The sequence below is a fragment of the Cryptomeria japonica genome, chromosome 1 (assembly GCF_030272615.1).
Source record: "Cryptomeria japonica chromosome 1, Sugi_1.0, whole genome shotgun sequence".
NCBI lineage: Eukaryota > Viridiplantae > Streptophyta > Pinopsida > Cupressales > Cupressaceae > Cryptomeria > Cryptomeria japonica.
Window position 1 is genome coordinate 698,102,079 of NC_081405.1, and position 27,948 is coordinate 698,130,026.

The 27,948-nt window shown below is 41.4% G+C and overlaps 1 protein-coding gene across 4 annotated transcripts in view; it reads left to right on the forward strand.

Annotated features, from left to right (window-relative positions):
• The first annotated feature begins 445 nt into the window (after positions 1 to 445).
• Positions 446 to 27,948, forward strand: part of LOC131044634 (uridine kinase-like protein 4) — a 345,831-nt gene continuing 318,328 nt past the window's right edge. Inside the window, exons 1-3 of one of the 4 annotated variants that reach the window (XM_057977995.2) lie at positions 446 to 937; positions 14,750 to 14,896; positions 16,037 to 16,128. In XM_057977995.2, the coding sequence (XP_057833978.2) occupies positions 14,785 to 14,896; positions 16,037 to 16,128 (204 nt within the window). In that variant the 5' untranslated portion in view covers positions 446 to 937; positions 14,750 to 14,784. The remainder of the gene's footprint in view (positions 938 to 14,749; positions 14,897 to 16,036; positions 16,129 to 27,948) is intronic. The other 3 variants (XM_057977992.2, XM_057977993.2, XM_057977994.2) reach the window with 3 other exon arrangements.

A 27,948-nucleotide genomic window follows, 5' to 3' on the forward strand; every position in this document is an offset into this window, starting at 1 on the left:
CTTGTTTTTAAAAAAATGATTTTAATAAAAAAACAAAAATAAAGCATAGAAAAAAATTTATGAAATAATTTTGAAATCAAGTTAATTGAATGAGATGAAAACATTAGTCTCTGTTATAAAAAAAAGATTAACAAAAGAATCCCTCACAAAAGCACTATTAATTTAACCATATTAATTAATTTAAAAATAACAATATTTTTTATTTTCAGTTAATTCAAAAAATACAATCATATTTAATTTGATCATATTAATTAATAAAAAAATAACATTTTTATTTTCAATTAATAAAAAAATACGGTCAAATGTGCAGTCTGATACAAGAGTCATAGTAGTTGCCCCTTGTCAACGCCGGAGAAAACGATGAGCTCAACTTAAAATTCATTTTGCCATTGACCTCATGATTTCACAAATTTTGCATTTTCCACCCGTCTTTTTTTTTTTTTTAAAGGCCAATCACCAGCTTCTTATAAAGCACAACAAGTTCAAACCAAACATATTATAGTCTTCAGCGAACTTCCAACTACTACTTTTCTCGTCAGAGATATGATAATCTTTATTTAACAACCGTTTTTCTCGTCAGGGCTATGATATCACCTGGAGAAAATTTTGAAACCCAGACATGTTTATTCATCCAATTGCCATAATCTTTAAGCCACAAGACTTTTTAACAAACGCTTTGTTGATATCACAATAAATTTTCCTCTTATTTGTAGAAAATTTTGAAGATTAGTTAGCATGTCCTGTACTGTATTGCAACAATACTTTCCTCTTCGGGCTTTCCACATTTTGTGGAAAATTATCTGAACGTTCTAAGATTCATACCAATTTAAACCACCTTCCTAACGGCTGTGAAAAGATTCAATCAGACCCCAACATCATCGCAGGAAGGGTAATTGTCGCCTATTTTCAATCTGCTGGCAATTGTAGGAATTTCAAGGTATGTTTAGTTTATAATTTGCTTGCTGAATCTTAATTGGCATTAATTGGAAGTATTAGATGTCCTCGAACTGCAGTTACTCTTCTTTGGCTAATTTTTTATTCGAAATTTCTGTAAATGAGAAGTATTAGGAATATCAAAGCAATGTTGCAGTAATTTGTTAGTTTTTCTTACTGGTGTAAAATAGCATAAATAATCTAACTACTCAAAAGTACTAGGCAGCCTGGAGCAGCGCAATGCTCATTCAAACTAAGTTTTAGCAAATAAAATAAGACGCTAAAGCAACCATTTAAACAAAGCATACCATCATAATCATTAAAGGTGTTAAAAGAGAACTCTCAGTACTACCAGTAAACTGGTAGTAACATAACCAAAAAACTCCAAACTGAATGATCATAACCAACAGAAACATAAACTAAAATCCTTTACGACCTGAGTGCCCTTTCAAAAGCTGGTTAATGGAATTAGGGAGAGAAACCCACTTGACCCGACCTTGTGCGCACTTTGTCAGCAGGGTATGCGCTTTTAATAGAAAGTTCATGTGCTTTAACTCTGTTTACTTTCAGACCTAGAGGCTGAAAGTGGCTTTAAAGTTTCAACATCTTGAGGGTCTTCTTAATCATTAGGGAAGATCTCCATGCGATATAACCTGCCCTAAACTTTTTCACTATTAGTGCCGTGGTGGAGGATCCATTCACATAAGCTGCCCTAAACATTTTTCCTTATTTTCGGTAGAGGGGTTGAAGTTTGAACCCCCTCACCACATTGAAATAATGCTACTCGGCCTTTTAGGTGGCCTTCTCATCCTAAAGATGGTGTTAACTCTTGAGCTATTGTACCTCTGCCTCATTGGTGGGGTGTGCTCATGCCTCTTTTGTTTCAGGATGCTTAGGATGGTTGGGTGGCTTTGGATACCCCTTTGAACGAGTCCTTTGCATGGTATACTCTGCGTCGGTTTGTGCTTAATGGTTCAGTGGGTTTTTTCCTTGTGATTTATAGTTTGTTGTGAACTTTCAGGCAGTGCATACCTTTTTATTAATTAGTATGAATAATTAAAGTGTTTCCAATAAAACCCTTCACGTCATATCTTATGTGATGTTGTTGAGTGGCAAGGGTAAGAGTGATTATCAAAAGGCTAACATAGCTTCAAATGTAAGCTGAAACCTTTAGGTTAAATCCAATACAAGTGGGCAAATAATTGAGATTGCAACCTGGCTTTAATGCAAGCCACGAGCCTTCCCTGGTCATCAACTATTCCATGATCACAGCCCTTAACTTGAAAAATGCCCATAATGTCTATGGCTTAAGAGCACAGAAAATTTAAGCAACGAAAGTATATCTACTACTGCTTACAATCTGGTCAACAGTATATTCAGTCAATGTGATAAATTTAAACCTTTCATGGATAAAGAGAAAACAAAGGAAATTGAAAAAGATTTCTTTAGTGACAAAATTCTGAAAGTGACCAAGAATGAATTAAGGAGGCAAAATTTGTGCTTCTCTTGCAATAAGGATTGGAAGCCTAATCACCAATGCGTGGGTGAAAAGGTATTGGAAGACATTCCATCTACTTCCAAGTCTCTTTTGACATCATTTGAAGAGGAAATATAGGTTGCCAATACAAGTTTTCTTCTGAGTGATCATTTGAACAAGGAAGCTGATCCTAAGGATGAATTTGATTCTCCATGTGCATCTACTGTTGAAGATATTCTTGAAGATGAAGAAGTTTTAGTCCAGCAATGAAGAGGATAGTTGCAAGTCAATTTTTGCTTCAGGTTGCAGGAACCTCTTTGTGGGTGATGTAGAAATCATGCTTGACAATTCCGGAAAGGTAATGGCTTCTTTTGGTGATTCCATGACTCATGTTATTACTGCCCCACTCTTTCCATATGAAAATCTTAGTCTAAATGTTGATGATGGTGATTGTATGTTTGATTCTAATGCTGCCTTGGTTCTAAATCAGCAAGAGTGTGAAGAAGTTTGCTATGAGAGCCCAATCCCTCAAGGTAAATCAGCTATTTCAACATATACATCTAATGTTGTTAAAACACACAAATTGGAGAACCAATTGAAGGTCAATGAAGATGTAATGTGCCCTTCTCGTTGATGACCTCCCAGTGGTCCATTAGCCTATTCCTGAGACCCGTAGGCTAGGTGGAATGAAGAATGAGGGTCCAGCATTGATGAGGCGAGAACTTACTATTTTTAGTAAGTCAGGGAATGGCTATTTTGGTGATACTGTCCTACTGAGCTCTCCATGCTTTGTCATGGGGTGCGAAGATCATGCTTTTCGGAGCAGTAGTTCATGACTTACTATTTTTAGTAAGTGGCAGTATGGCATAATTCTATTTCTGGCAGTGGACAGGTTCCTGATCCTGCAGCAGTTCAGTGGTCTTCCAGGCTCAACTTCATCCTAGTTTTGACAGTAATCAGTACGGGAGTCATTTGTGACATAATTAAATATTATTTCCTTATCCTAAGGTTTAATATTTAATTAATCTGATTAATTACTACTGGTTTATTGACTTTGGGAATAATGCCTAATATCTCCTAAGTGCTAGGCGAAATTTATGTCTAAGAAGGGGACGTCAAATTATTAAGGGAGATATTATTTTATTTTCATCCCAAGTGTTTGCCAAGTGAAAATCGTGGTCCTTGCTTTTTGGTGTGAGGTTTGACTTGTGGAATGACGCCACTCTTGGGGTCCACGTGAGATGTAATGAAATGCAAATGGGGAAAGATGAATTTGAAGCAATTTGCATTTGAATTTGGTGGTGTGAGGTTATAAATAAGAGCCTTGGGCTCCCATTCTTGATATCTTGAAAATTTGCAATGTTATGTTGCCGGATTGGCGACAAAACTTTTGAGGCTTCGGAGTGCGTCTCCCTAGTGCTTCCCGGTTTCGTACTTGAAACATAGTACCTAGCTGTGTGCTGTAATCTACTATATTCTTAGAGCATATCTTAGTCATTTTTGGTGTTGGAGCGATTTTGGAACTTGCTGGTTTGCCTGTGGCTGAAGTGCATTTTCGATCATACCTCTCTGCTGGAGCGACTGACCGTTATGGGTATTGGCTCTTTTATCCTTCCTAGTACTGGCGATATACACTGTAAGTTTGTGGCATGTTTAGTTGAGCTTTGAATTTTCTAGACAATATCGAAATTCCTAAGGTAGGCGTGGGTTTCTAAAGTGCATTGGGATGCGTGCAAAATTAATAAGGGAGTTATGGTAGCATGTCTTTGGTTGGTTGTTATTGTAGCTAGTCTAGCGTGGGTTTGGGACTGATTTTGGGTGATTTGGATATGTATTGAGAGAGTTGTGAGCTTTTCAGTGTTTCCTTAGGCTGCTGGTTTTGACATTCCAGCCTGTAGATTTGATGTTAGCAGAATTTCATGTTTTTATTTGGATATTCAACATTACTCTCCTCTCATATCATCTATATTTTTTAAGGTTAAGTAGTAGTACTACTAACCAATTCTGATTTGTAATTCTCATCCCGCTGAAAAGTGGAAGAGGCTGGCTTGCCCCCTATTATCAAGCAAATTGTAATTTCAGTCCTCCCACTGCATAAGTGGTCGAGTGATGGTCTGAGTGTAATGGTCCTCCTGCTGCATAAGCGGTTGAGTTGAGATTGTTATGTAATTTCAGTCCTCCCATTGAAATATTGTGGTTGAGTGATTCGTATCTCCGTGTGTCTCATTTGGCTGGTTCCCCGCCAAGTTTTCTTGCTTTCCCGTTGGATAAGGGGAAGGGGCTGGCTTGCCGCCCCAAGCATTGTATTGTTTTCAGTTAATTGAAGCTAACGATCCCCTCAACACTGTATGCTCTCACCTTCCCACATTGGGCCCTTGGTGATCAGAAAGTGGAAGGGTTGCTTTTCCAGCATGTTTCAGTTTATGATTTCTAACCTTAATGGGTTATCTTCTTGTTGATGACTATTGTTTGCCTAAAAAAAAATAAAAAAAATAACTGGGATATTACAGAAGATAAGATAGTTGCAGCGTTAAGACATTTTGATAACATGCACAAGTTGGTGGAGGGTCACCTTTGGAAGGGACAACTTGACAGTAGAGAAAAAAGGCATAAAGAAGAATCTACTCAAGTTGATCTGCAGGTAATCAAAGAAGGGATAGAGACTATGAAGTCAAATTATTTGCACTTACTTTCAGATCGTGACCACCTCCTTGATCTAGCAGAAATTTATTCAGAATCATTGTATAGGAAAGAAGAAGAGGTTGACAATCTCACCTATGAGCTTGTGGATACTAAGGATACCTTGGAAGCTACTCAAGAGGCTCTACAAAGAGCAGAAATTCAGATTGACAAGCGTAACTTAGAGCTGAGTCTGGCACAATCTCAATCAGAAAATCAGTCTTCTATGACAACCACATTAGAAAGGACAACCACCATTGATGGGCAACCGATGTTTGAAGAAGAATAGATTGAATGCTATGAAGATTCTATGAAAGAATTTGTATCAAATGCCGATTTGTTGAGGGTGAACAATAGTTCTTAACTTCTTATGCACTTGTTTGTCATAAGATGTCAAGTATGAATTTTCAGGCTGACATGGATTTTGCATATACTCAAGATTGCGAGCCTAAGCATGATGATGTCTTCATTGTTTCGAGTTTGTCATAAGGTATAAACTTCCCTTGTTATTTGAAGATTGGCATTAAGAAGGAGCACGAGGTATACAAAGTTCTTGTTTGAATGGATATACCAAGAAGTTTGAATGAACATGGGAGTCATAGCATTGAAGAGTTGATAGTTAAATGGTTAGCAAATGATCACACTGTCTCTCTAACCAATAAGAGAGCATTATATTTGTTGCATGAGCCATATTCTAGCAACCTACAACCAATTGGGAACGAATTTTCAGATTTGGTTCCTTGGTCTCCATCTCACATTTCAATGTATAAAGGTTCTCTTATGATGCTAATCATTGATTTTTCAGATCATGCAGTGATGATAACAATTTGTTGTATAGATTTGAGTGCACATAATGATCTTTACAGCACTTGGGAATTGGAAGTTGATGAGAATTTACCAATCAATGAGAGCAAAGGCATTCGGGAAGTGAGTATAAATCAAATTTTCAGATTTGCTGCTGCTGAAAATTGTGAAGAGATGTGTGTGATTACTTTTGGAGATATGCTGAAAACTATTCCCATTTCATGCCAAGTATGCTTAATGACATAAGAGATTTAGGTACATACATGGGTGACAGGCTTGCACATGATAGCAGAGTTTCAGTTTATGATTATATCAGAGTAGAGTAGCGGAAACATGTTGGTAATAAGAAACAAAAGGAGAAATTACTCTTTGATTGCAGCAACTTTGCGGGTTCATATGGAAATGAAATAGACTATTGGCAAAAATTATTAGATGATGAGGTTGAAAGATTTCTCAATTGTCCATGGGATCTAGTAATTTTAATGAAGGGTGGGTTGCATTATAGAGGTTTGCTTGATATGGTGACAAAGTTCGACAGAGATGTTGGATGCAGTCATGATGAAGCAGTCTACGGATTTGTTTGGGAATCGGGCATTGGTATTCAGGTTCAAGTTTTCTTCAGGACAAGCAAATTTGGGAAGGGCAGATTGTAATGTCTCCTTTCTAGCACATGTTGCATGAGGTTGTCGTTAACCTATTTCTCCATGGTCTCGTAGGCTAACCAAAACATTTTAGGGATCTTGAGGATATTTGGCCTAGGCAGTTTTAGTTGCAAGTGATTTTGATGTTTTTTGATGGGTTTTTGGGATACTTACTATTTATAGTAAGTTAGCTAGGCCAGGTCTGGATCGACATTGAACTCATACTTAATATCTGGATGATGATAGTTGTTCTTCTTGATTGGAGCTTTTAATAATTGTTTGTGATTATTAATTTATTTATCAATAAAGTTAAGTTATAAAGTTAAATTAAATATTTAACTTTATTAATGCAGGACTATAATTAAGTGGAAGTATTTAAAGTCCCTTTATTTAATAACTCATTGGAGACAAAATATTTGGGGAATTAAGTTGAAGGGAAAACTATTTAAATGTCATGGGAAATATTAAAGGAAAGAAGTAATTGCAATAAAATAGGGGGAAACAAGCAATCATGAGAAAATAGGGGAAAAAGCAAAATCCTCAAAAAATAGGAAAAGGCAAAAAGTGATTTTGTTTATCCTACATTGGCAAGGTGAGTGAATGAACTCTTATGAGAGTGTTATAAAAGAGATTCAAGAGCTCTCTTTCAGACATGCTTGGTTGGAGATATGTTAAGGGTTGTTTGTTGGAGATTATTTCTCATAGGTTTGTGAGGATGAAATCCCTCATAAGCAACAATCTCTACGCTGTTGAAAGACACAGTCTGGAGGTTCAGCCGATTTCAATCATCCAGGAGTTCGATTTGTGAAACTGAGAGCTGTGTATAGTCTGATATTGCTTTCCCCATACTGGCTGTGCCTATTAATGGTCTATTAAGTGTTTATGCTGAGCCGTACAACTCTGCAAGTGTACCGTACAGGTTTGTAGTCGTCAAAAGGAGGCTGTACAGGTCTGCAGCCATCAAAGGGGAGTCGTATAGGTCTGTATCAGTAATAAAAAAGAGGGTGTACAGGTCTGCAACAGCTGTTAGGGTGCAGTACAGAGCAGAAATCCATGAACTAGAGTGCCATACATGTCTAATTTTACTGGAATGATGCCGTACATGCCTAAGATAGTAATGTGTTGAGCTGAAACCATCAAGAGGTGGCGACAAGGGGTTATTGCTGCTGATATTACACCCAATGATTTAACATTGTGACTGGAACAGCAATTTGGGTATGCAAAAGATTGTAATTATTCCACTAAATGAAAGTAACTATCTGCTGTTAATGTTTTCGGAATTCTGGAATAAAGATAGATGCACGAGTTTGGTTTAAATACTGTAGTTGTTAATATAGAGTAGCTGCATTATATATTTCTTGAGTTGTGTCATATGTTAATCATTCCAAAGTCAAATCGCTGCAACACAAACCCAAACCAGAAACTTAGTGCCCAGCTTGCAAGCCAACTGTTTGACAAAATTTCAGTAAGTGGGAAAAAAAAAAAAAAACATAAAGTAGCTAGCAAGGGGGCTTCTTACGTATAAGAAGAGTGATAGGGTGGAGAGATAGGTCTAGACTTTGGGGTAGATAAATAGAGTGAGATAGAGAGAGCGAGAGAATGCTGATAGGAGCTTGTTGCGTACTGAAATTTGATTGTCTGAAAATTTATAAATTTTCTAAAACCTAGAATCTAACTCCTAGAGACGTGAAATCACTCTCAAACATGCTACTGATGCATATAAAAATTTAACTTAAAGTATAAGTCACATTTCAATACATCTTGTCTTTTTCCTTTCTTATAGTTAAATGTTATATGTCATGTATATATTTTGATGAAACAATGATGCCATTTTCATAAAATTTTCCCCATTTCTCGGTGGCTTTTCGATTATGGTGGCAGTTCGACGGGGGGACATCACTGCCCTATCCTTGCATCCCGGAGACGTCCTCGTCCCAGAAATGGGGAGAATAAGAGGGGACATGTCCTTGTGTAACATTAATAAGCGGTCTCCTCCCCATTTTATTTTTTTCCAAAATTAGTACTGACGTGTAATGTCCCCTTTTTGTAAGAGACCCTAATTTTTCCCTAGATATGATTTACAGCCAATAGGAAGAGGGTTGGAGGGAAGAAGGGGGTACCTTTATCTCTTTAGGAGTAAAGACCTGCAAAACAAAGTTAGAAAACATTCTACCAAATTATGCTACATAAAGAAGTAATCATAACAACAACTATAACCAAGCAAAGAATGATTGATGCATAAAATAAAGAGAGAACAAGTAAGCACACATTTAATTATAAAAACAAAAGTTAGAAACATGAATCATAATTTCACTTGGCTTCTTGGCTGCTAATGAAGCCTCAAGCACAATAAGCTATTAGGGATGCTTGGCAGGGTGTCTTGATCAACCATTCCCCCTTATCAAGTACAAAGGAGAGTAGTGGCCACACAGTGCCTTTTGGGCACTTGACGAGAGGACTCTGTGGATTATCGGCGAGTGGAGTGCGACTTGCGGGAGTAGGCCGACTGGTGTATGCACCAGTAGTATTGACTCAGGATGGAGGATTGCAACCTCTCCAGACTTCGGGCCTGATGGTGGGAGCCATACCAGCTGTACCCATCCCACAATTTGGGAAGTTGAGACCCTGACCTACATTGCCTACACCCTCTAGGGTCGCCACAGCTGTTTCGGGAAAGGATGTTCCAGCGGTGTCATTCGTTCCCAGTGAACCTCCTTGCATTGGGTCTACCGTACGAAAGGAACTGGTACATACGGAGGTCTCGGTAGCAGAGGGTACGGTGACCGGAAATGATGATGCCACCATGGATGCATGGTTGGGTTGCTATGAGATGCCTCCCATGACACCACTGGGACCCCCACCTGCCTCACCCCAGCCACTTCCTTTTCTTGAGATTGTGGACCTCGATGAGGGTAGTTCTCATTAGGAGGCCGGATAGCAGGAGTTGGCAATGGACTTCCTGCAGGTTCGCTGGCCAAAAAGACTTTTATTATTTAGTAAAGGCATCAGTTGTTATTTTTCTATTGGCTGACATGTTGTAACCCTAATTTTTCTCATATTCAGGCAGAGGTTGTCGTGAACAAAGACGAGATTATTCATTTCAAATAAACTTAAAAAAAAGGCATTTTTTTTGGCCTTGCTGCCGGTCGAGTCCCAGGCACAAAACTCGCCGAGTTTGGCGAGTTTATGCCAAACTCGCCAAGTCAGCTGTCTGGCGAGTTCGCCCTCTGGACTCGGACAAGTCTGAGTCCAAGCTCACCAGGCTCGGGGGGCATGTCTCCTACTCGGACTCGCTGAGTTTGGCGAGTCCGAGGCAATTTTCCGATCTTTGGTCATGACACATTTCGCCTTGCTAGCCGGAAGGAAGTAGAGAAAGCCCATAGTACAGAGGAGAGTAGTGGCCATGTAGTGCCTTTTGGGCACGTAATGAGAGAAATTTGTGGATTATCGGCGGGTGGAGTGCGACCTGCGGGAGTAGGCTGATTGGTGTATGCACCAGTAGTATTGACTCAGGATTGAGGACTGCCACCTCTCCAAACTTCAGGGGTGACAGTGGGAGCTATACCAATTGTACCCATCCCACGATTTGGGTAGTTGAGGCCTCGACCTTCATTGCCTACACCCTCTAGGGTTGCCACAACAGTTCTAACAAAGGATGTTCCAGCAGTGTCATTGGTTCCTAGCGAACCTTCTTGCATTGGGTCTATCGTACGAAAGGAACCGGTACATACAGAGGTCTCGGCAGTAGAGGGTACGCTGACCGGAGATGATGATGCCACCATGGATGCGTGGCTGGGTTGCTAGGAGATGCCTCCCATGATACCATTGGGACCTCCGCCTGCCTCACCCCAGCCACGTCCTTTTCCTAAGATTGTGGACCTCGATGAGGGTAGTTCTCATCAGGAGGCCAGACAACAAGAGTTGGTGATGGACTTCTTGCAGGTTCGCTGGCCAAAAGACTTTTATTATTTAGTAAAGGCATCATGTGTTATTTTTCTATTGGCTGACATGTTTTAACCCTAATTTTTCTCATTCTTAGGCAGAGGTTGTAGTGAATAAATACGAGATTATTCATTTTAAAAAACTTTTGTAAATGCATTTTTTTTGGCCTTTTTTGGGCCTTGCCGCCGGCCAAGTCCCAGGCATAGGACTTGTCAAGTTTGGCGAGTTTATGCCAAACTCGCCAACTCGGCAAGTCTGGCGAGTTCGCCCTCTAGACTTGGACGAGTCTGAGTCCGAGCTTGCTAGACTCGGGGGGCATGTCTCGTACTCGGACTCGCCGAGTTTGGTGAGTCTGAGGCGATTTTCCAATCTTTGGTCATGACACATTTCGCGTTGCTAGCCGGAAGGAAGTAGAGAAAGCCCCTAGTACAGAGGAGAGTAGTGGCCACACAGTGCCTTTTGGGCACGTGACAAGAGAAATCCGTGGATTATCGGTGGGTGGAGTGTGACCTGCGGGAGTAGGCCGACTAGTGTATGCACTAGTAGTATTGACTTAGGATGGAGGATTGACACCTCTCCAGACTTCGGGGGCGATGGTGGGAGCCATACCAGCTGTACCCATTCCACGATTTAGGCAATTGAGACCCCGACCTTCATTGCCTACACCCTCTAGGGTCGCCACAACAGTTCCGACAAAGGACGTTCCAGCAGTGTCATTGGTTCCTAGCGAACCTCCTTGCATTGGGTCTACTGTACGAAAGGAACCGGTACATACGGAGGTCTCGACAGCAGAGGGTACGGTGACTGGAGATGATGATGCCACCATGGATGCGTGGTTGGGTCGCTATGAGATGCCTCCCATGACACCACTGGGACCCCCGCCTGCCTCACCCCAACCACGTCCTTTTCTTGAGATTGTGGACCTCGATGAGGTAGTTCTCATCAGGAGGCCGGACAGCTGGAGTTGGCGATGGACTTCCTACAGGACATTGTTGGGTTTGAGGAAGAGATGGCGGATATGCAGCAACAGGAGTAGGCCACTATTGAGAGCCAGCGGAGGGCATAGAGATATTTTTGGCAGAGATGGGAGCCATTGCGCAGAGGATGGCAGCAGAGGTTGAGGCCAACGCACGGAGATTGGCAGTCTCTATTCAGGAGCGGACCGTTGGGTAGTCTGCAGTTGAGGGACTCCTTACCTTTGCCACCGGAGGGTGTGCTGAGGAGTTTGGGAGATGTTTTGAGGCTAGGGGTTGGCCTACTGTGGAGACTCCCGAGATGTTGGCAGATTGGAGGTGTAAGGAGATGAATGAGGTTGGTGGAGTTCACTTGCTGCTACAGTGGGTAGAGCAAGCCTTCCGGGACGGGTACTACAAGCTCCGACGTACCCAGCATGGTGCCTCGACAGCAGAGACAGAGCGGGTGGAGGCCATCACAGCTCGGGAGGAGCTAGCCACCTGCCTGCATACGATGGAGATGGAGTTGGCACAACAGAGAGCTCGAGCGACCATCCTAGAGGAGGAGTTGGCTCGTGCCAATGCATAATTGGCCTAGGAGACGACGGGGCGTGCACACGAGGTAGCAGAACGGGGAGCCCTTGAGACCCGTCTCTCATCCACCTTAGAGGCGTTGGATGGGAAGCAAAAGGAGCTTATGGAAGCAGTCTTTATGGTGAAACGATCCAGGGAGAGGCAGTTGGTAGCTGAGCGATATCTCCAGCATAGGACACAACGAGTTCACCAGCTGAGGGAGTAGTTGGCAGCAACAGCACCAACGGCCCCTTCTTCATCAGGGACGCCCTTTGTACCCCCTTAGCTTTGATTTTCATGTTTGGTCTTAGTGTCATTTCCCATTTTGTTTGTATGTTGTTAGGAGACGACCTTCTTTTTTTGGGGGGATGATGTTGTCGGGTAATTATGTCGTATTGTAATTAGAATGTTACGTGTGTTAAGGGTCGGTGGTTATGTGACGGTTGTCAGCAGTTGGCACCGGACAACCTGTACCGACACCTATAAATATGCACTTGGTTTCCTATTTCAGTGTGTAGATATTGTCGATGAAAGTCATGTTTGAATGTACTGGCATCTGGCATTAATGAATAAAGGCATATGAGTTCTTCTGTTAACTTGCATTGCTGTATACTGTCATATTTCCTACATTTCTGTACTGTTATGCACTATTGAACACACACACACCCCTCGGGGGAAAACACATTTCAGTATTGATCAGATGGTTCTACTTTTTGGTTCGATCATGATTATCAATTAAGTCCTATTATTAATACTATAGTGTCAAGCATATATTATATTTGATCAAAGGAAATATGAAGGTTAGGAATGGGGCATGACAGTCTGTCTGAGATAAAGGTTGTGATCTAATTGATAAACAAGCTACAGTCTATCTTGATAGGGCTATGACAGTCCCCATGCATACTACCAAGAACAAGGATGTTACTGCCTGTAACTTAATAACAGTTATGATCTTATCTGATTGATGGTGATGTCACTTAGATGCTTTGATTCCTTTCCTTTATATCTCTCAATGTGAGGGAGAGGTCACATCTCGTCATCATGTATGCCTTTTGGCAAGAGACACACCCTTTCACCATTAGCACCATTTGAAAGAGTGCAACTCTTTTTTATTTCTGCCCTTTCGAAGGGAGACAACCTTTCACAATCAGATCTGCATTTCTTATTTAAATCAGATCTGCACTTCTGATTCCCAAACTATCTGCCCCTTCAAATAAGTTCTCTTCTCCCTTTTATACCTCATGTTTGAGAGAGTCACACCTTATCATTTCATGCCCTTTGACCATTCATTAACTTAATTAAATTTTTAATTATATTCTTTATATATTTTAATTTAATTTAATTTTTTTTCTTTTTAATTTTAATTTTATTATTAATATTCACCATTAAATTCTATTTCAAAGTGGGGACATTACATAATGAATCTTCATGGGGCAATGTGGGTGTTGCTAGGATTAGTAGTGTTGGACGTGATAGTGATCGTTCAAATCAGCATATGAACTTATATATTTTGGTTCCCTTTATAAATGTAGATTCATAAATATGAATTCAAAGGAAACACTATTAAACAAGAACAAGAAAAGCTTCTAGAAAAAGCTGTGTAAGTTTTGTTTACATCAACATTTCAGATCACACTGAATGATCCATCATCACAACGAGAGAAAATGATGGATCATTTAATGTAAATCAAGATATTGATGTATAGAAAACTAACACATGTTTTCTCAAACCCCTATGTTCTAATTGACTATGTAAACCTCAGTACACTACAAGAAAAGTTGAAATCCAAAGGCTGGTGACTAGTCTTCAAGATTTTTAAAACACATATATTGTTAGCAAATGATTCCTTCATTCAATCTCCATATTTTGTTTCAATCTGGAACAATATTCTCAAATTTGGAAATGATATTTCAATTTGTTCATTACAAATATCAACAAACATTTCTAACATTCAGCACATCTGTGAATCTTGGATGAATCCACTCACAAATTGGCTAGGAGGGTTTTTGTCCTCCAAAACAATTTTTGCTGAAGGGTTTTTCATCCTAGGGTAAAATAGATGAACAATTGCTCAATCTCAAACAGGGGTTCTTAAAATAAAATGCCAAGACTGAATGTCTTCTCTTTTCTAACTCACTTTTTTATACCCTTCTGTATTATTTAATATTATATTTCATTTTCCCCCTCAAAGTGACTTTTAAAAATTCTTTTTAATTTAACTTTATTTTTGGGCCCCAAATAAGTCACTTTTTAATAAATCGTCCAACTTTAATAACATAAAGTTCCTGAAAAATGAATGTCTTTAGACAACTTAATTTAATTAATTAATTATTTCTTTGGCACATCCAAATTATTTTATGGGAATTAAATAGGCTAAGAGTCTCCACCAATTGTTCATTCCTATGAAGAGGACATTACATTAAGCTAAGATCGATTTGCAAACAACGCTATCATATTACATAAAATTCAGAAAGTTAAAGAGACCTTTAACTAATCTATAACATTTTTGAATATTTACATATTTATGTCTGCAGATAATGGATGAAATTCTTTTCTACTTCTATTAGTTTGTGTGGAAGATTCTTTGACATATATATAATCTATGCATATGGTAGAATTGTTTTGACTTTGTTAAACTGCCAGTCAATTTTTTTTTAAGAAGAATATAATTTCTCACCTTGCTACTTTTCTAGAATTTTCAAAACCCTCTTTTGGAAAATTTAGTTTTAATAATATGTTTGGTCTAGGCTTTTCAAATAGTTACGTTGTTGGAAAAGTAGCCATGGAGGATTCGATGAAGGCAACGAGTGCTCATTTTTCAGGATTGCTTTTAGAGGACCAGCCATCTACTACTTCAACAGTTATAGACGCACAGAAAGAACCTTTTGTTATTGGTATGTTTTATGGGTTTGACTGGTGTTCTTACCAATCTTTCTTTAAGTTAGAGCTCATTTGTTTTTCTTTCATATTAGAATTGTACTTTTAATTTAATGAGTAAGAACTTAGAATCTTCTTGCAGTTCTTGCATCAAACACTTCTTTGGAGACTTGCAAATAAAAGTTAATCTAAATAGAAGTGAATGAAGATCAATTGCTATTGTAGTCCAAATTCTGTGGATAACATAAGGAGGCCTTTACTTAAAATGTTAGGAATGCAAATATTTTATGAAGATCTTTATGAACCGATAATTTTGCATTGACTTCAGTTTGATATAGTACATTTAGAGTAGAGTTGTCACATTGGTCCAAGAATCAATGTAATAGATCTCACTGTTGCCTGGTTTTAAAAAATTTATTTATATGGATATAAGAAAAAGCATCGTCTATTTTGGCAAGGGGTCAGACATGAGGAAGTGAACACCCTTTAGAATAGTTCATTTCATTTGTTTAAATCATGAATCGAGCAATTACAAATATAATTTTGGGAAAGAGATGTTCTCAACTTGGTTCTTTGACCAAACCATGCCTTGTTCGAGTGTAATCATGTTATCTAGGATATATCTACCATTTCTCAATAATTTTTCGTCTAGAGAAAATCATTACTTGAGAAGAGGGAAATGGTCTAACTTTAAAAGACTGAATGTTTATAAGACCTCCCTAGAATACCTAAGAACTTCACACACACCCAATGCTATCAATCAGCCTCTAGATGACATAGACTAATAGTTTGCTGGACTATTCATCATTTTCTAGTCATACCCATCAATAAACAAGGTGCTGAAATAGGGGTAGCCAATATAAACAATTCAAAAACTCCTCTTAACTTAGTTTGTTCATTGCATAATATACTAAAAAAAAAGACCATGTCAAGGTGCCACCAAAAGGGATTAATGAGTTATTTTTTATTCCTTCAAAAGGTTGTATGTTCTTTCCGCTTTCACTTGGATTTTTTGGATGATCTTTTATTTATAGAAAATTTGTAACATTGTTTGTTTGGGTCTAAAACATGATATTTATATTGAGAAATCAAGTCAAATCGGTTCTCCTTCCACCTCATTTTGCTTGGACTTATTGGTCACTATTGAATTTTTGCAGGGGTTGCTGGTGGTACAGCTGCAGGGAAGACTACAGTTTGTAACATGATCATTTCTCAACTACGTGATCAACGTGTTGCTCTTGTGAATCAAGTAGTTTTTTCAATCTATCATTCGTTTTTATATTATTTAGTTTTATGAGCCTTTAAACATCAATTTGGGCATTTTTTTTTCACTTTTAAAGTTTCATCAAGATTGTTTGCAGGCTTACTAATGTAAATCTTTATATTTGAAACGAAAAATACCAAATGTGATGTTTCCAATCCAATGTCCATGATCTGAACTGAATTTGCCAGTTCGGGTATCTAGTTCATTGGTTCGACTAATTTTTTTTTTTGGGTTTGGGTTCGTTAGTACAAAAATCCTATAAAAATCCTATATATACAATATGCAAGTAGTATGATTATCTACTATAATAAATGTTGATCAATGTGAATTGTAAATTTGTTATACCTGTAGACATATAAATCTGACCACATGTTAAATATGTCACATCCCGCCATGAGGCCCAAAGGACAAAACAACCATGAACAAGAAAATGCTCATAATTTTTTTTATTTTTATATATAAGATAACATACACATATGCTAAGAGATCCATTAAACAAGATACATAATGAAGCACAATTAAACAACTAACAAATGTCCTCAAGGCCCCATAACAATGTGTTGTGCGTTGCACACGCCCCCTGTCGCCGACAGGGTCCCCCTTTCCAGTTTTGAGTTTTTTGATCGTCATCCCGAGAATCGAAGCAGAGTTTCTTGTATTTCCTCGAGCGAGTTCGTGATCAGTTCGTAAGCTGATCGACGTTGGAATAATGAACCAATGAGTCCTCTTGACTGATCTGGCTTTCGGGCTAAATACCGAAAGTTTGTTCCAAAATTTCAAAGCTTAACGTAATGCAAACATTTCGGACCCCAGGTCCGAACTTGGCGAAAGTCAAGTTGAGGTAAAAAGGGAAACGTTATGCGCTCCCCCTTTTGGATTTAAGCGTCCGAAGGTGAAAATTCAAAATTTTGAAAGCATAAGGTGGCAATCGCATTTCGGACCCTAGGTCCGAAATTTCCAAAAAGTTAAAGTTTTAAAACATAACACTGCCCAGCCATTTCGGACCTTAGGTCCGAACTTCAGTGAAAGTTATGTTTTAAAGCATATAGGCGAATAGCCATTTCGGACCTTAGGTCCGAATTTCAACCAAGGCGAAATAAAGTTAAAACACAACGCATACTTCGGACCCCCGCGTCCGAATAACACAAAGTGTTAAGCTTTTAAAAACACATCAAGCCACTGAGAGATCCCGCAGTCAAGACCTGACAAAAGAAACCTTGAGGTAGTCTCCTTTGATCAAACTTAAAAAACAGCATTAGAGACTTCCTTATCTCAAGAGAGAGTAGGATAATCAGTCGGCTATTCTATTCTGCGTTGGCTGTATGGAGTTTGCAGCAATGCGATTTCGTCCACGTCAACAGAATTGGCGCTAGAAGGAGGGCGACCGCAGTAAATGCATGATTGTTTGAACTGCCAAAATCAAGATAATCATATCCGTAAAGAGTTATCCAAGACTTTTGTCCCTCCTTCGCGCACGCAACAGAATTGGCGCTAGAAGGAGGGCCGACCGCAGTAAATGCATGATTGTTTGAATTGCCAAAATCAAGATAATCATATCGGTAAAGAGTTATCCAAGACTTTTGTCCCTCCTTCGCGCACGCAACAGAATTGGCGCTAGAAGGAGGGCGGCGAGCAGTCTAGCTCAAAGATCATATCAGACTACTCTCAGAAAGGAAGATGCAGAATCAGCTTTTATCCCTTCTTGCGTGCAACAGATACTAGGAAGGCAGCTCAAGATGCAGCATGGTGTTGCCCTGTGAACACTCACGCAACCTTCCCCTTGAACAGCTAGATCAGGGGCTGAATCAGTCATACATTGTGGATTAAGTTACACTCCCTGGCTTGGAAGTCAGAGGAAGATCCTACCCTCCTCAGCCAGAGAAGGATCCGCACCACATCCACCAGATCAACTCCCAAGACAACTCACGCTGGAACGAATTGGGTCTTTTTCTCCTAAAAGGTTCGAAAGAGTCCAAAAATCAAGCCCAGAACGGGAGAGATTTACTGGTTTTCAGTTCTACAGACGCAAGGGTTATCGCCAGCCTTCAGACCCCAGTGAGTCCAGCTCGGCGAATCAGCAGTCCGCCGTTCCAGGGAGTTCAGTTTTCACGGTTCCAGTGGTTACAAATCTAGTTCTTACTACAACACAGATAACTCAGCCACAGATGGCGCACAATCCACCTGCTCCAAATGGTGCCACATGGTTGGTAGACAACTTGTCACCGCTGATTTTCCCAGCTTACCATGATATGCCCAAGAGCCCGGACAGATTCTGTTCCGTTTTTCATCCAAATGACCCAAACAGGACAGCGGAAGAGCATATCAAAATATTTGAGGATGCGTTGCGCAATAGGCGAATTGAATACGCGGATGTTGCATGCAGGCTTTTTCCTTATTCATTGGGGGAAGACGCATTTTACTGGTTCATACATTTACCGGTATCCTCTATCGACTCTTGGGAAAAGTTGAAGGCAGCCTTCACAGGAAAATATGGCATCCCTATAACCCCCATGGAGCTGTACAGGCAATTTGTGGAAGTCAAGAGACAAGAACACGAGCCTATAAGTTCTTTCAACAACAGGTTCCATAAGGCCTTCACCCGATTACAGGATCCGTATGTGGTGAGTGACGCTTCGGCAAGGGAAATCTACTATTCAGCGCTGGATTATTTAACAGCCATGTTCGTCCGACAATCACACCCTGCGCCAACTACACTGACTGAGGCCTATGCTAAGGCCATGGAAATTAGTAAGGGGCTAGGCCAAAATATCGCCGGGCCCTTGATGCAATTAGGACCCCCTGCTGCGTCCAGCCAAGTCCAAGGAATTAGTCAGGCTTTGGCCCACCAAACGCCCATTTTAAACCCAATCCCACAACCGGCATATTAGCCTCAGCAGCCCACCAGCCAACTGGTACTTCATCCAGGACCACCTATAGCCCAAATCCTCCCTAAGCAGCCCATCTATCTGCAAAATACCATGGTGTCATCAAGAACCCAAGAAGAAAAGGATGAGATGCGGGAACTGACTGACCAAATGAAAAGGCTGTCCTCTGAAGTTACTCATCTGCGAAATCAGAATAATCAGTTGCAAAGTAATCAGAGGAACCAACACCAGGGCCAATATCAGAATCAAGGGTATCAAAGACCCGCAAGGACATGGAACACCCGTCCCAACAACGGAGGAGTGCCTACTCCGCTCGACAATCCGCCAGCATCGGAAAACAGGTCAACGGATACGGTATTTTTGGCAGAGGCAGCGCTTTCTAACTGGTGCAGGTTACACAACACTAATCAGCACTCAGAGTTACAATGCGACGAATTTCAGGTTGCTGCCAGCATATTCCAACGAGAGGTGGAAAACACAATGCCTCAACCAGTGCTCCCTCCCTCTGGATTTGAAATAGTGCCGTCACCAAGGTATGACACTGCACTTGTTCTAGAAACCTACATTCCCCCATTTTTCTTCCCCAATCAGGATGAAAACGAGGTGGCTGACCCGAATCAGCCCGTCGATGTGAATGCATTTCAGCAGTACCAGCGCGCAAATCGGGGGTATTACAACAATAACAACCAGAACAGCAACAGCAGCCCCTACACCACTTCCAAACCTCCCAAAGACATCCAGGTCCCTCCAGATCAGAATGCTAGTAATAACCCAAGTTATCCAAAGGCATCGCAACAGTACGCAAGCCAAGGGCAGCCCCAGAAGACCCCCCCCCAGCCAAGAATGCTCGTCCCGCAGAACCAGCCAATTACTGTCACAAATCCAGGCTCCAGTGATAGGTCGTCCAGCAATATAGAGATTGCTAAGCTAGGCCAATTGGTGGCAGACGAATTCAAAAGGATGAAAGTCAACTTACCTTTTTTTGAACTAATGAAAGTCTCCGAAGTTAGGGACATGGTCTTGAATAGTCTTAAGGAACCCACACCGACTCAGTCCAAAGGGATGGACGATCACTCCGGACAAAGGATAGTACAAGGACAACCCCAGAAGATCAGTGGTGAGGTGAGAGGACCAACAACTCTCAGGGGTGCAACAGTGAATTATGCTGCACCACCTGAGTTCCAAAATGATCAACCTATGGAGGCTGGCTTTGGGGCACGTGCACGGGAAAGGACTCAGGATATCTCAATCATGAATAATGATACCTTACCATCGGAGCCTACAATAAGCTTGTTCACCGAAAAGCTGGAACCCCCCCCCTTTCTGTTAACTCTCCGAATCTTTGGTAAGAACTTGCACAATTGCCTCATTGACTCGGGAGCTTCAGCAAATGTTATGCCCTTGTCAGTATGTAGTGCTTTAGGCTTGACCCCCACCAAGACTAACCGAAAGGTTACCTAGTTGGACAAATCTGAAGTAACTGTAGTGGGCGAGCTAAACAACATACACATGCAACTAACAGCTGATCCACGTATTCAGATGTACATCGACATTCAAGTGGTGGACATCCCAGGGGCCTATGGCATGTTACTCAGCCGAGATTGGACCCGCGTCCTGAACGGCTGGCTGCATTCTAGTTTCACCCACATGTGGCTACCATGGAGAGGGGTAGCAAATCAGATCCGGATCGAGTCCGAACCTCGGCTCAAGCTGATGATTACGGAATATAATCAGGCTAATGAAACCCTATTCTTAGAATCAGACCTGGGCACATATAGGGCAGACGTCGGGTCAATGAACGAAGTCCTATTGGTACAATGCTCAAACCCAGTCCAAAATTTCGGACAGATTGCAGAGAGTTATGATAAGGAGGCCCCATCGCCAGAAGAAGGTGAGTTATTTGGCAGCCTCAGGGAATTCTTCTGCAAATGTGAAAGACCAGCGTCCCAGCTCAACTATCAAGATTCTATTGCAAATCTGCTCCTAACCAGTTGGTGCAGAGTTCATAATGCTGCCCATTCAGAAACAACTTGCTCACTGTGCAGGGCAGCGTTGAGTCAGGCATGCAAGAGACATTTAGAGGTGCTACAAACTCATACCCTCAGACCGGAGGCCACCACACCCCCTGAGCGGCAAAAGTATGGAATTACAGGTTCGGCAACCGCAACCAGCAAGGTTACCAGCCCAAATCAGACTTGGACCTTAAGGTTCGATGGCTCTAAATCCAAGAGAGGGGCTGGAGCAGGGGTAGAACTGATAAGCCCCACTGGTGAAACCTATTTAGCTTCCTACAGGCTACAGTTTCACTGCACCAACAATATAGCAGAATACGAGTCTTTAATTCACGGTTTGCTATTAGCCACTAAAAAGGGAGCCCAGATCCTGCATTGTTTCGGAGATTCCGAAGTAGTAGTCAGGCAAGTTCGAAGACAATACACCTGCCACGACAAGAGACTCAGCCTTTACCGTAATCGCGTGTGGGACATAATGGAAAGCTTCGATGCTTTTAACATCAAGACCATATTCAGGTCACAAAACCAGGTCGTTGATTCGTTGGCCCAGGCCGCAAGCACGCTTGAGCCACTATCAATGCAAAGTTTGAAGAAATTTACAGTAGAGTTAGCCTCAGTTCCATCAGTCCCAGACAACATTACCAATTTTCAAGTGTTCAATGATGACAAACACATCATCGACTTCATTACAAGCTCAGATGTGTTTGCAACTCAGATCATAGATGAGGAAGATTCCCAAGAAGCCGAGATTGACATAGAGGGGGTCCTAAATCTCAGAACAAATACGATTCCCAAAGGTATGGTGCAGTTAGAACGAATTTTCGACTGGGACCAGCTTAAGTCTCGCAAAGAGGGCACTGCAGAAGGAGGCGCCTGTGATAAAATCAATATCGGCACGCAAGAAAATCAAAAGAACGTGCTGATTGGCAAAGTGTGTACGCCCCAAGAAAGAGACGGAATCCTCAAAAATATGAGGGAATTCCCAGATATCATCGCTTGGGGGTATGAGGATCTCAAAACCTATGATACATCTGTAATAACTCATACCATACCCCTCAAGCCAGATTCAAAACCTTTCAGGCAAAAACAGCGTCCAGTGAATGCCCTCCTCGAACCATTAATATATCAAGAGGTAAAGAAGTTGCTGGCTGCTCGCATCGTCTTTCCAGTACGACATTCTACCTGGGTCGCTAATCTAGTCCCAGTAAGAAAGAAGAGCGGGGAAATCAGACTGTGTGTCGATTTCCGTAATCTAAACAGAGCATCAGAAAAGGATAACTACCCGCTGCCCTCCCTTGATGAAGTCCTGCAAACAGTCAACGGATCCCAGATGATGTCCTTCTTGGACGGTTACTCCGGGTACAACCAAGTAATGGTCGAATACGAGGACCGACTTAAGACTGCATTTACCACTAAGTGGGGGATATTTGCTTATCGGAGAATGCCCTTTGGTTTGATCAACGCAGGGGCTACATTTCAACGCGCCATGGACATTGCATTCAAAGACCTTGTAGGTCGCTGCATCATCGTCTATATGGACGACTTGACCGTTTTCTCCAAGCAAAGGGTAGATCATGTGAATGATTTATGAAAGGTTTTCCAGCGCTATCGTCGATTCGGGATATCTTTAAACCCAAGGAAATGTATGTTCGGAGTGACCGAAGGTAAGCTCCTCGGCCATGTTATCTCAGAAAAGGGCATAGCAATTGACCCTGATAGGATCAAGGCCATACTGCAAATCAGTCTCCCTGCAAGTAAAAAGGAACTTAAGTCATATTTCGGAAAGATAAATTTTGTTAGGAAATTCATAACTGGGTTTGCCGAAATAGTTCGCCCTCTCAACAATATGTTGAAAAAGGACGCCAAGATAGAATGGACCCCAGTAACCAAAAGGGCGTTCGAAGAGATCAAGCAAGCAATCATCCAAGCGCCGGTTCTGGTAAGCCCTGACTACCTAAGGCCCTTTTACATTTATTCCTTCGCCTCCGAGCACACCTGTGCAGCAATCTTAACTCAGCGAAGGGAGGAAAAGGGTGAGCACCCGATAGCATTCATGAGTACTCCGTTGAAGGAGGCTGAACTAAGATACCCAAACATTGAAAAGCAGGCCTATGCGCTAGTCAAAGCCATCAGGAAGTTCTGGCATTATATACTTAGGAGTAAGATATATGCCATAGTACCAGATGTCGCAGTGAAGACATTATTGATGCAAAATGAGCTAGGCGAAAGGAGAGGCAAATGGGTGACCATCATTCAAGAATATGACATTGAAATCCAACCTATGAAGCTAGTGCGAGGTCAGGCCTTGACACAAACCCTCGCGTCTGAATGCTCAGGAATCGTGCATCAACAGTATCTGATTGAACAGGTCTCCCCAGACAGGTGGTATGATGACATAATTTTCTACCTTCTCAATCAGAAATGCCCATCACACCTCAACCCAGTGCAGAAAAGGGCACTAAGGATGAAGAGTAGCCGTTTCATGCTGCAAGGTGCCGTCCTATACCGCAGGAATCATGTGGGCATTTACCTGAGGTGCGTAAATGAGGATGAAGCACGCCAGATTATAGAGCAGTTCCATACCAAGTTCGGAACCGGCCACGGATCAGGCCTAGCAACGGCTCACCAAATCCTCAGGGCAGGCTATTATTGGCCTGCCTTATTCCGAGACACCCACGAACATGTAAAGAAATGTCATGTGTGCCAAGTATCCGCAGCAAGGGAGCGCACCCCAGCTATGCCACTCCAACCAGTCATAGAGGTAAGACCATTTGGCCAATGGGCGCTCGACTTCATAGGTACAATCAACCCACCCTCCTCTGCGCAACACAGGTACATTCTAACCGCTTCTGATTATTGTACAAGGTGGTCTGAAGCTCAATCGTTGAAACAATGCAATGCTGATGCTGTTATTAAATTTTTAGAGGAGAATATTATTACACGTTTTGGCTGTCCTCATGCTCTAGTCTGTGATAATGGTTCTGCTTTCACGTCATTAAAATTTTCAAATTGGGCCTTCAATTAGGGGATCACTTTAAAATTTTCATCTAATTACTATCCCCAAGGTAATGGTTTAGCGGAATCCACAAACAAAAACCTCCTGAGTGTGATTAAGAGACTCCTAGACAAGAACCCGAGAGATTGGCACACCCAACTCCGATTTGCCCTTTGGGCAGACCGTACCCGATGCAAGGCCGCCATTGGAACTTCTCCATACCACTTAGTATATGGTCTTGACCCCATCTTCCCGATACAATTGAGAATACCAACTTTGCAGTTCATGAGCGAATACCTAGGAATCGATAACGCTGCGGAAGCCAGGTTGTCCCTGCTGTTATACTTAGATGAAAAAAGAGACGACGCTATAAATAATTTTGCCAAACACCAAGAAGTAGTCAAGCGTTGGTTCGACAGATGGGCAAAAGTAAAGGCCTTTCGCATTTCCAATCTTGTTCTTTGTTGGGACAAAGCTCATGAAAGAAAGGGAGAGCACGACAAGTTTGATAATCTGTGGCTCGGTCCTTTTCAAATTTCAGAAATTTTGGGAGAGAATGCATTCCGACTCAGGACCCTAACAGGCGAAGACGTTCCCTTGCCCGTGAATGGTCAATTCCTCGAGCATTATTTCCAGCCATAGGCTTCCCCAAGCCTTTTTCATTGTGAATAGCGGCTCCGTTTTCCTTCCTTGTCTTAGCTTAGTTTCCTGTTTTCCTGCTCCGTTTTGGGACCCCTGTCATTTTCTCGAAGGAGGCCTTCGCCATGTACAAACGCTGGTGCGACGCCAGATTACTGTTATCGTCTGTTTTTGGAATCCAAGCTCGGGGAGACTTTTGATTAATGGAGCACCCCATGATCCGTCCGGTTAGATCTAGACGACCTTTCTCTACAAAATTTTGTCCTAGTCAAAACCTATCCACAATATCGCGATTACTGCACAGATACACATAAAAAATTGCATACAATCAGTTGCTAATCAAAGGGACGCTATATCGATGAAAGGTCCGTGGCTACACTTCAGCGACCACTGTTATGCTCAATCCCGCGTAGGCTTCACTGCCTACTATGCCCAAAAAAAAAAAAAGAAGAGAAAAGAAGAGAGAAAAGAAAAGAAAACTGATCAAGCGCTTTGAAATCAAGCGTTAAGCGTAAAATTGGCAAAAGGGAATGCAGGCATCTCTGCCGGTATAAAAAGAAAAAGGGGTAAAACCTTCTTGCCGGAAACAGAGCAATCTCTGTGAGCTAACAGGCGATAACTCCGCCGGGGCTATAGACGCTTGCTGGCAGCGGGGCTCTATCCAGGTTGCTTTTGGAGTATTAGCTCGTTGGACATCTCGACGCAGTGAAACATTGATGCCACAACTTTTTTTAGGCTGGAATGAACTCCATTTGCACACACTAGTTGATCCGACCTGCGTGTGATTTGATTTGACTATTCACATTATCTTATTTTGAAAGATTCTTCTCCTTCTCTCCTCTCAGTCGTGGTGGTTAACCAGAGATTCTAGGTTCGATCCGAACTTGCGTTCCCGAAATGACTGGGAGCATTTCTCCAGCAGAGTCGCCATTTGTTGTGCGTTGCACACGCCCCCTGTCGCCAACAGGGTCCCCCTTTCCAGTTTTGAGTTTTTTGATCGTCATCCCGAGAATCGAAGCAGAGTTTCTCGTATTTCCTCGAGCGAGTTCGTGATCAGTTCGTAAGCTGATCGACGTTGGAATAATGAACCAATGAGTCCTCTTGACTGATCTGGCTTTCGGGCTAAATACCGAAAGTTTGTTCCAAAATTTCAAAGCTTAACGTAATACAAACATTTCGGACCCCAGGTCCGAACTTGGCGAAAGTCAAGTTGAGGTAAAAAGGGAAACGTTATGCGCTCCCCCTTTTGGATTTAAGCGTCCGAAGGTGAAAATTCAAAATTTTGAAAGCATAAGGTGGCAATCACATTTCGGACCCTAGGTCCGAAATTTCCAAAAAGTTAAAGTTTTAAAACATAACATTGCCCAGCCATTTCGGACCTTAGGTCCGAACTTCAGTGAAAGTTAAGTTTTAAAGCATATAGGCGAATAGCCATTTCGGACCTTAGGTCCGAATTTCAACCAAGGCGAAATAAAGTTAAAACACAACGCATACTTCGAACCCCCGCGTCCGAATAACACAAAGTGTTAAGCTTTTAAAAACACATCAAGCCACTGAGAGATCCCGCAGTCAAGACCTGACAAAAGAAACCTTGAGGTAGTCTCCTTTGATCAAACTTAAAAAACAGCATTAGAGACTTCCTTATCTCAAGAGAGAGTAGGATAATCAGTCGGCTATTCTATTCTGCGTTGGCCGTATGGAGTTTGCAGCAATGCGATTTCGTCCACGTCAACACAATGCAACACGAGGTTGATCAACGGCTCAAATATTCAACAAGAACTACTATACAATTTATAGTATAGATCATTACATGGATACAAGATTCTCATTACATTACTTGAGAATTTTAAATAAGAATTTCAAATACATAATGATGGATCCTCAATATACAAATCTCCAAGAGTCCCATGAAGGGAAGAATACATGAATCTGGTACAACAAAAAATAGTTTTCAAAACTTCTCTTGAGCCATCACGATCATGAAGCTGTAGGAGCCAAACCCAAAGGGTGCGAAAAGCACTCCACCCAACCATGTGGCACCGTAAGGTCCACCCCTCATGCTAGGAGGTACCAGCCAGACCCCCTAGGCGGAAGCGAGACGTACAAGGGTACCAACATGACTCACAAGAGAAACAACATGACAATACTCACAAAGAACAATTAGTCTAAACGTACATGAGGCTCACAAGAGAACACCACATAAAACATATAAGAATAACAACCAATCATTAGAGGCCCAAAGAAACCATAGAAGGTTAATAAACATGAGAAAACCAACCACTTCTGGAAGCTTAGCAATGCACGGAAGGATAAAGACGCAGGTTACCACTAGGTAGCAAAAGGGAAGAGTGTCGTCACTAGGATGTCATGAGTTACCCTGGTAGGTCTTCACTAGGTCTCGACCCCCATCTTGGGTTATCCTGGTGACCTCTCGCAACCCCCGGCCCCCATACATACACTAGTGGACCACACCAACCTTTCGAGGAGACAAGATTGGTGGAAGCCATTTCAGGCCCTTCTCCACTTACCCCCAAACCTATACAAGTGTTTGCGGGCAAGAGATGCATCAAAGAATTATCTTATTTAATGTGAACTAACTACCCACCCAAGTTCATTAATTAGGTTATCACTTGATTACAAAACTTCCATTGAGTTATCCAGGCGACCACTTTGGGTCCCGACTCCCAATGGAAGCCACTCCCCCTTACTTGCACCTAGTAATCAAAATAAACACAAGGCCATGATATCTAAAACACATGGTGACAAGATTTTGACCATAGCAAGGCTAAACCCACTTGCTAGAAATGATCTCCAAATGGAGTACAACAATAGGCTAGGAAGGGACATGTAGCACACAAAAATCCGCTCATCCAAAATATCAAGAGAAGCAGTACAACATTATCCAACAACGAAGGCTCGACACAAGAGGAACTCGAACACTGTCCTAGACTCTAGTGGCGAAATACATATAAGCTACATAATCGGGGAAACCAACTATGGTAGACAGAACATACCATTACCATGGTCTCATAAAACCAAATATAACAGAAATTCACTCTTTTCCAAAAGGACCAATTTAATACTATCATGAACACAAATTAACATTATTACCATCCACCCAACACATTTAACTATAATTCATTTTATTCCCATATTAAGTTACTCCAAATTAATGACATTACTTAACCTACCCATTAAAATTGACACTTATCTAATAATAGAAGAGAACACAATACTAATATCCATTATTTGCCCATTATCACATTAACATGCC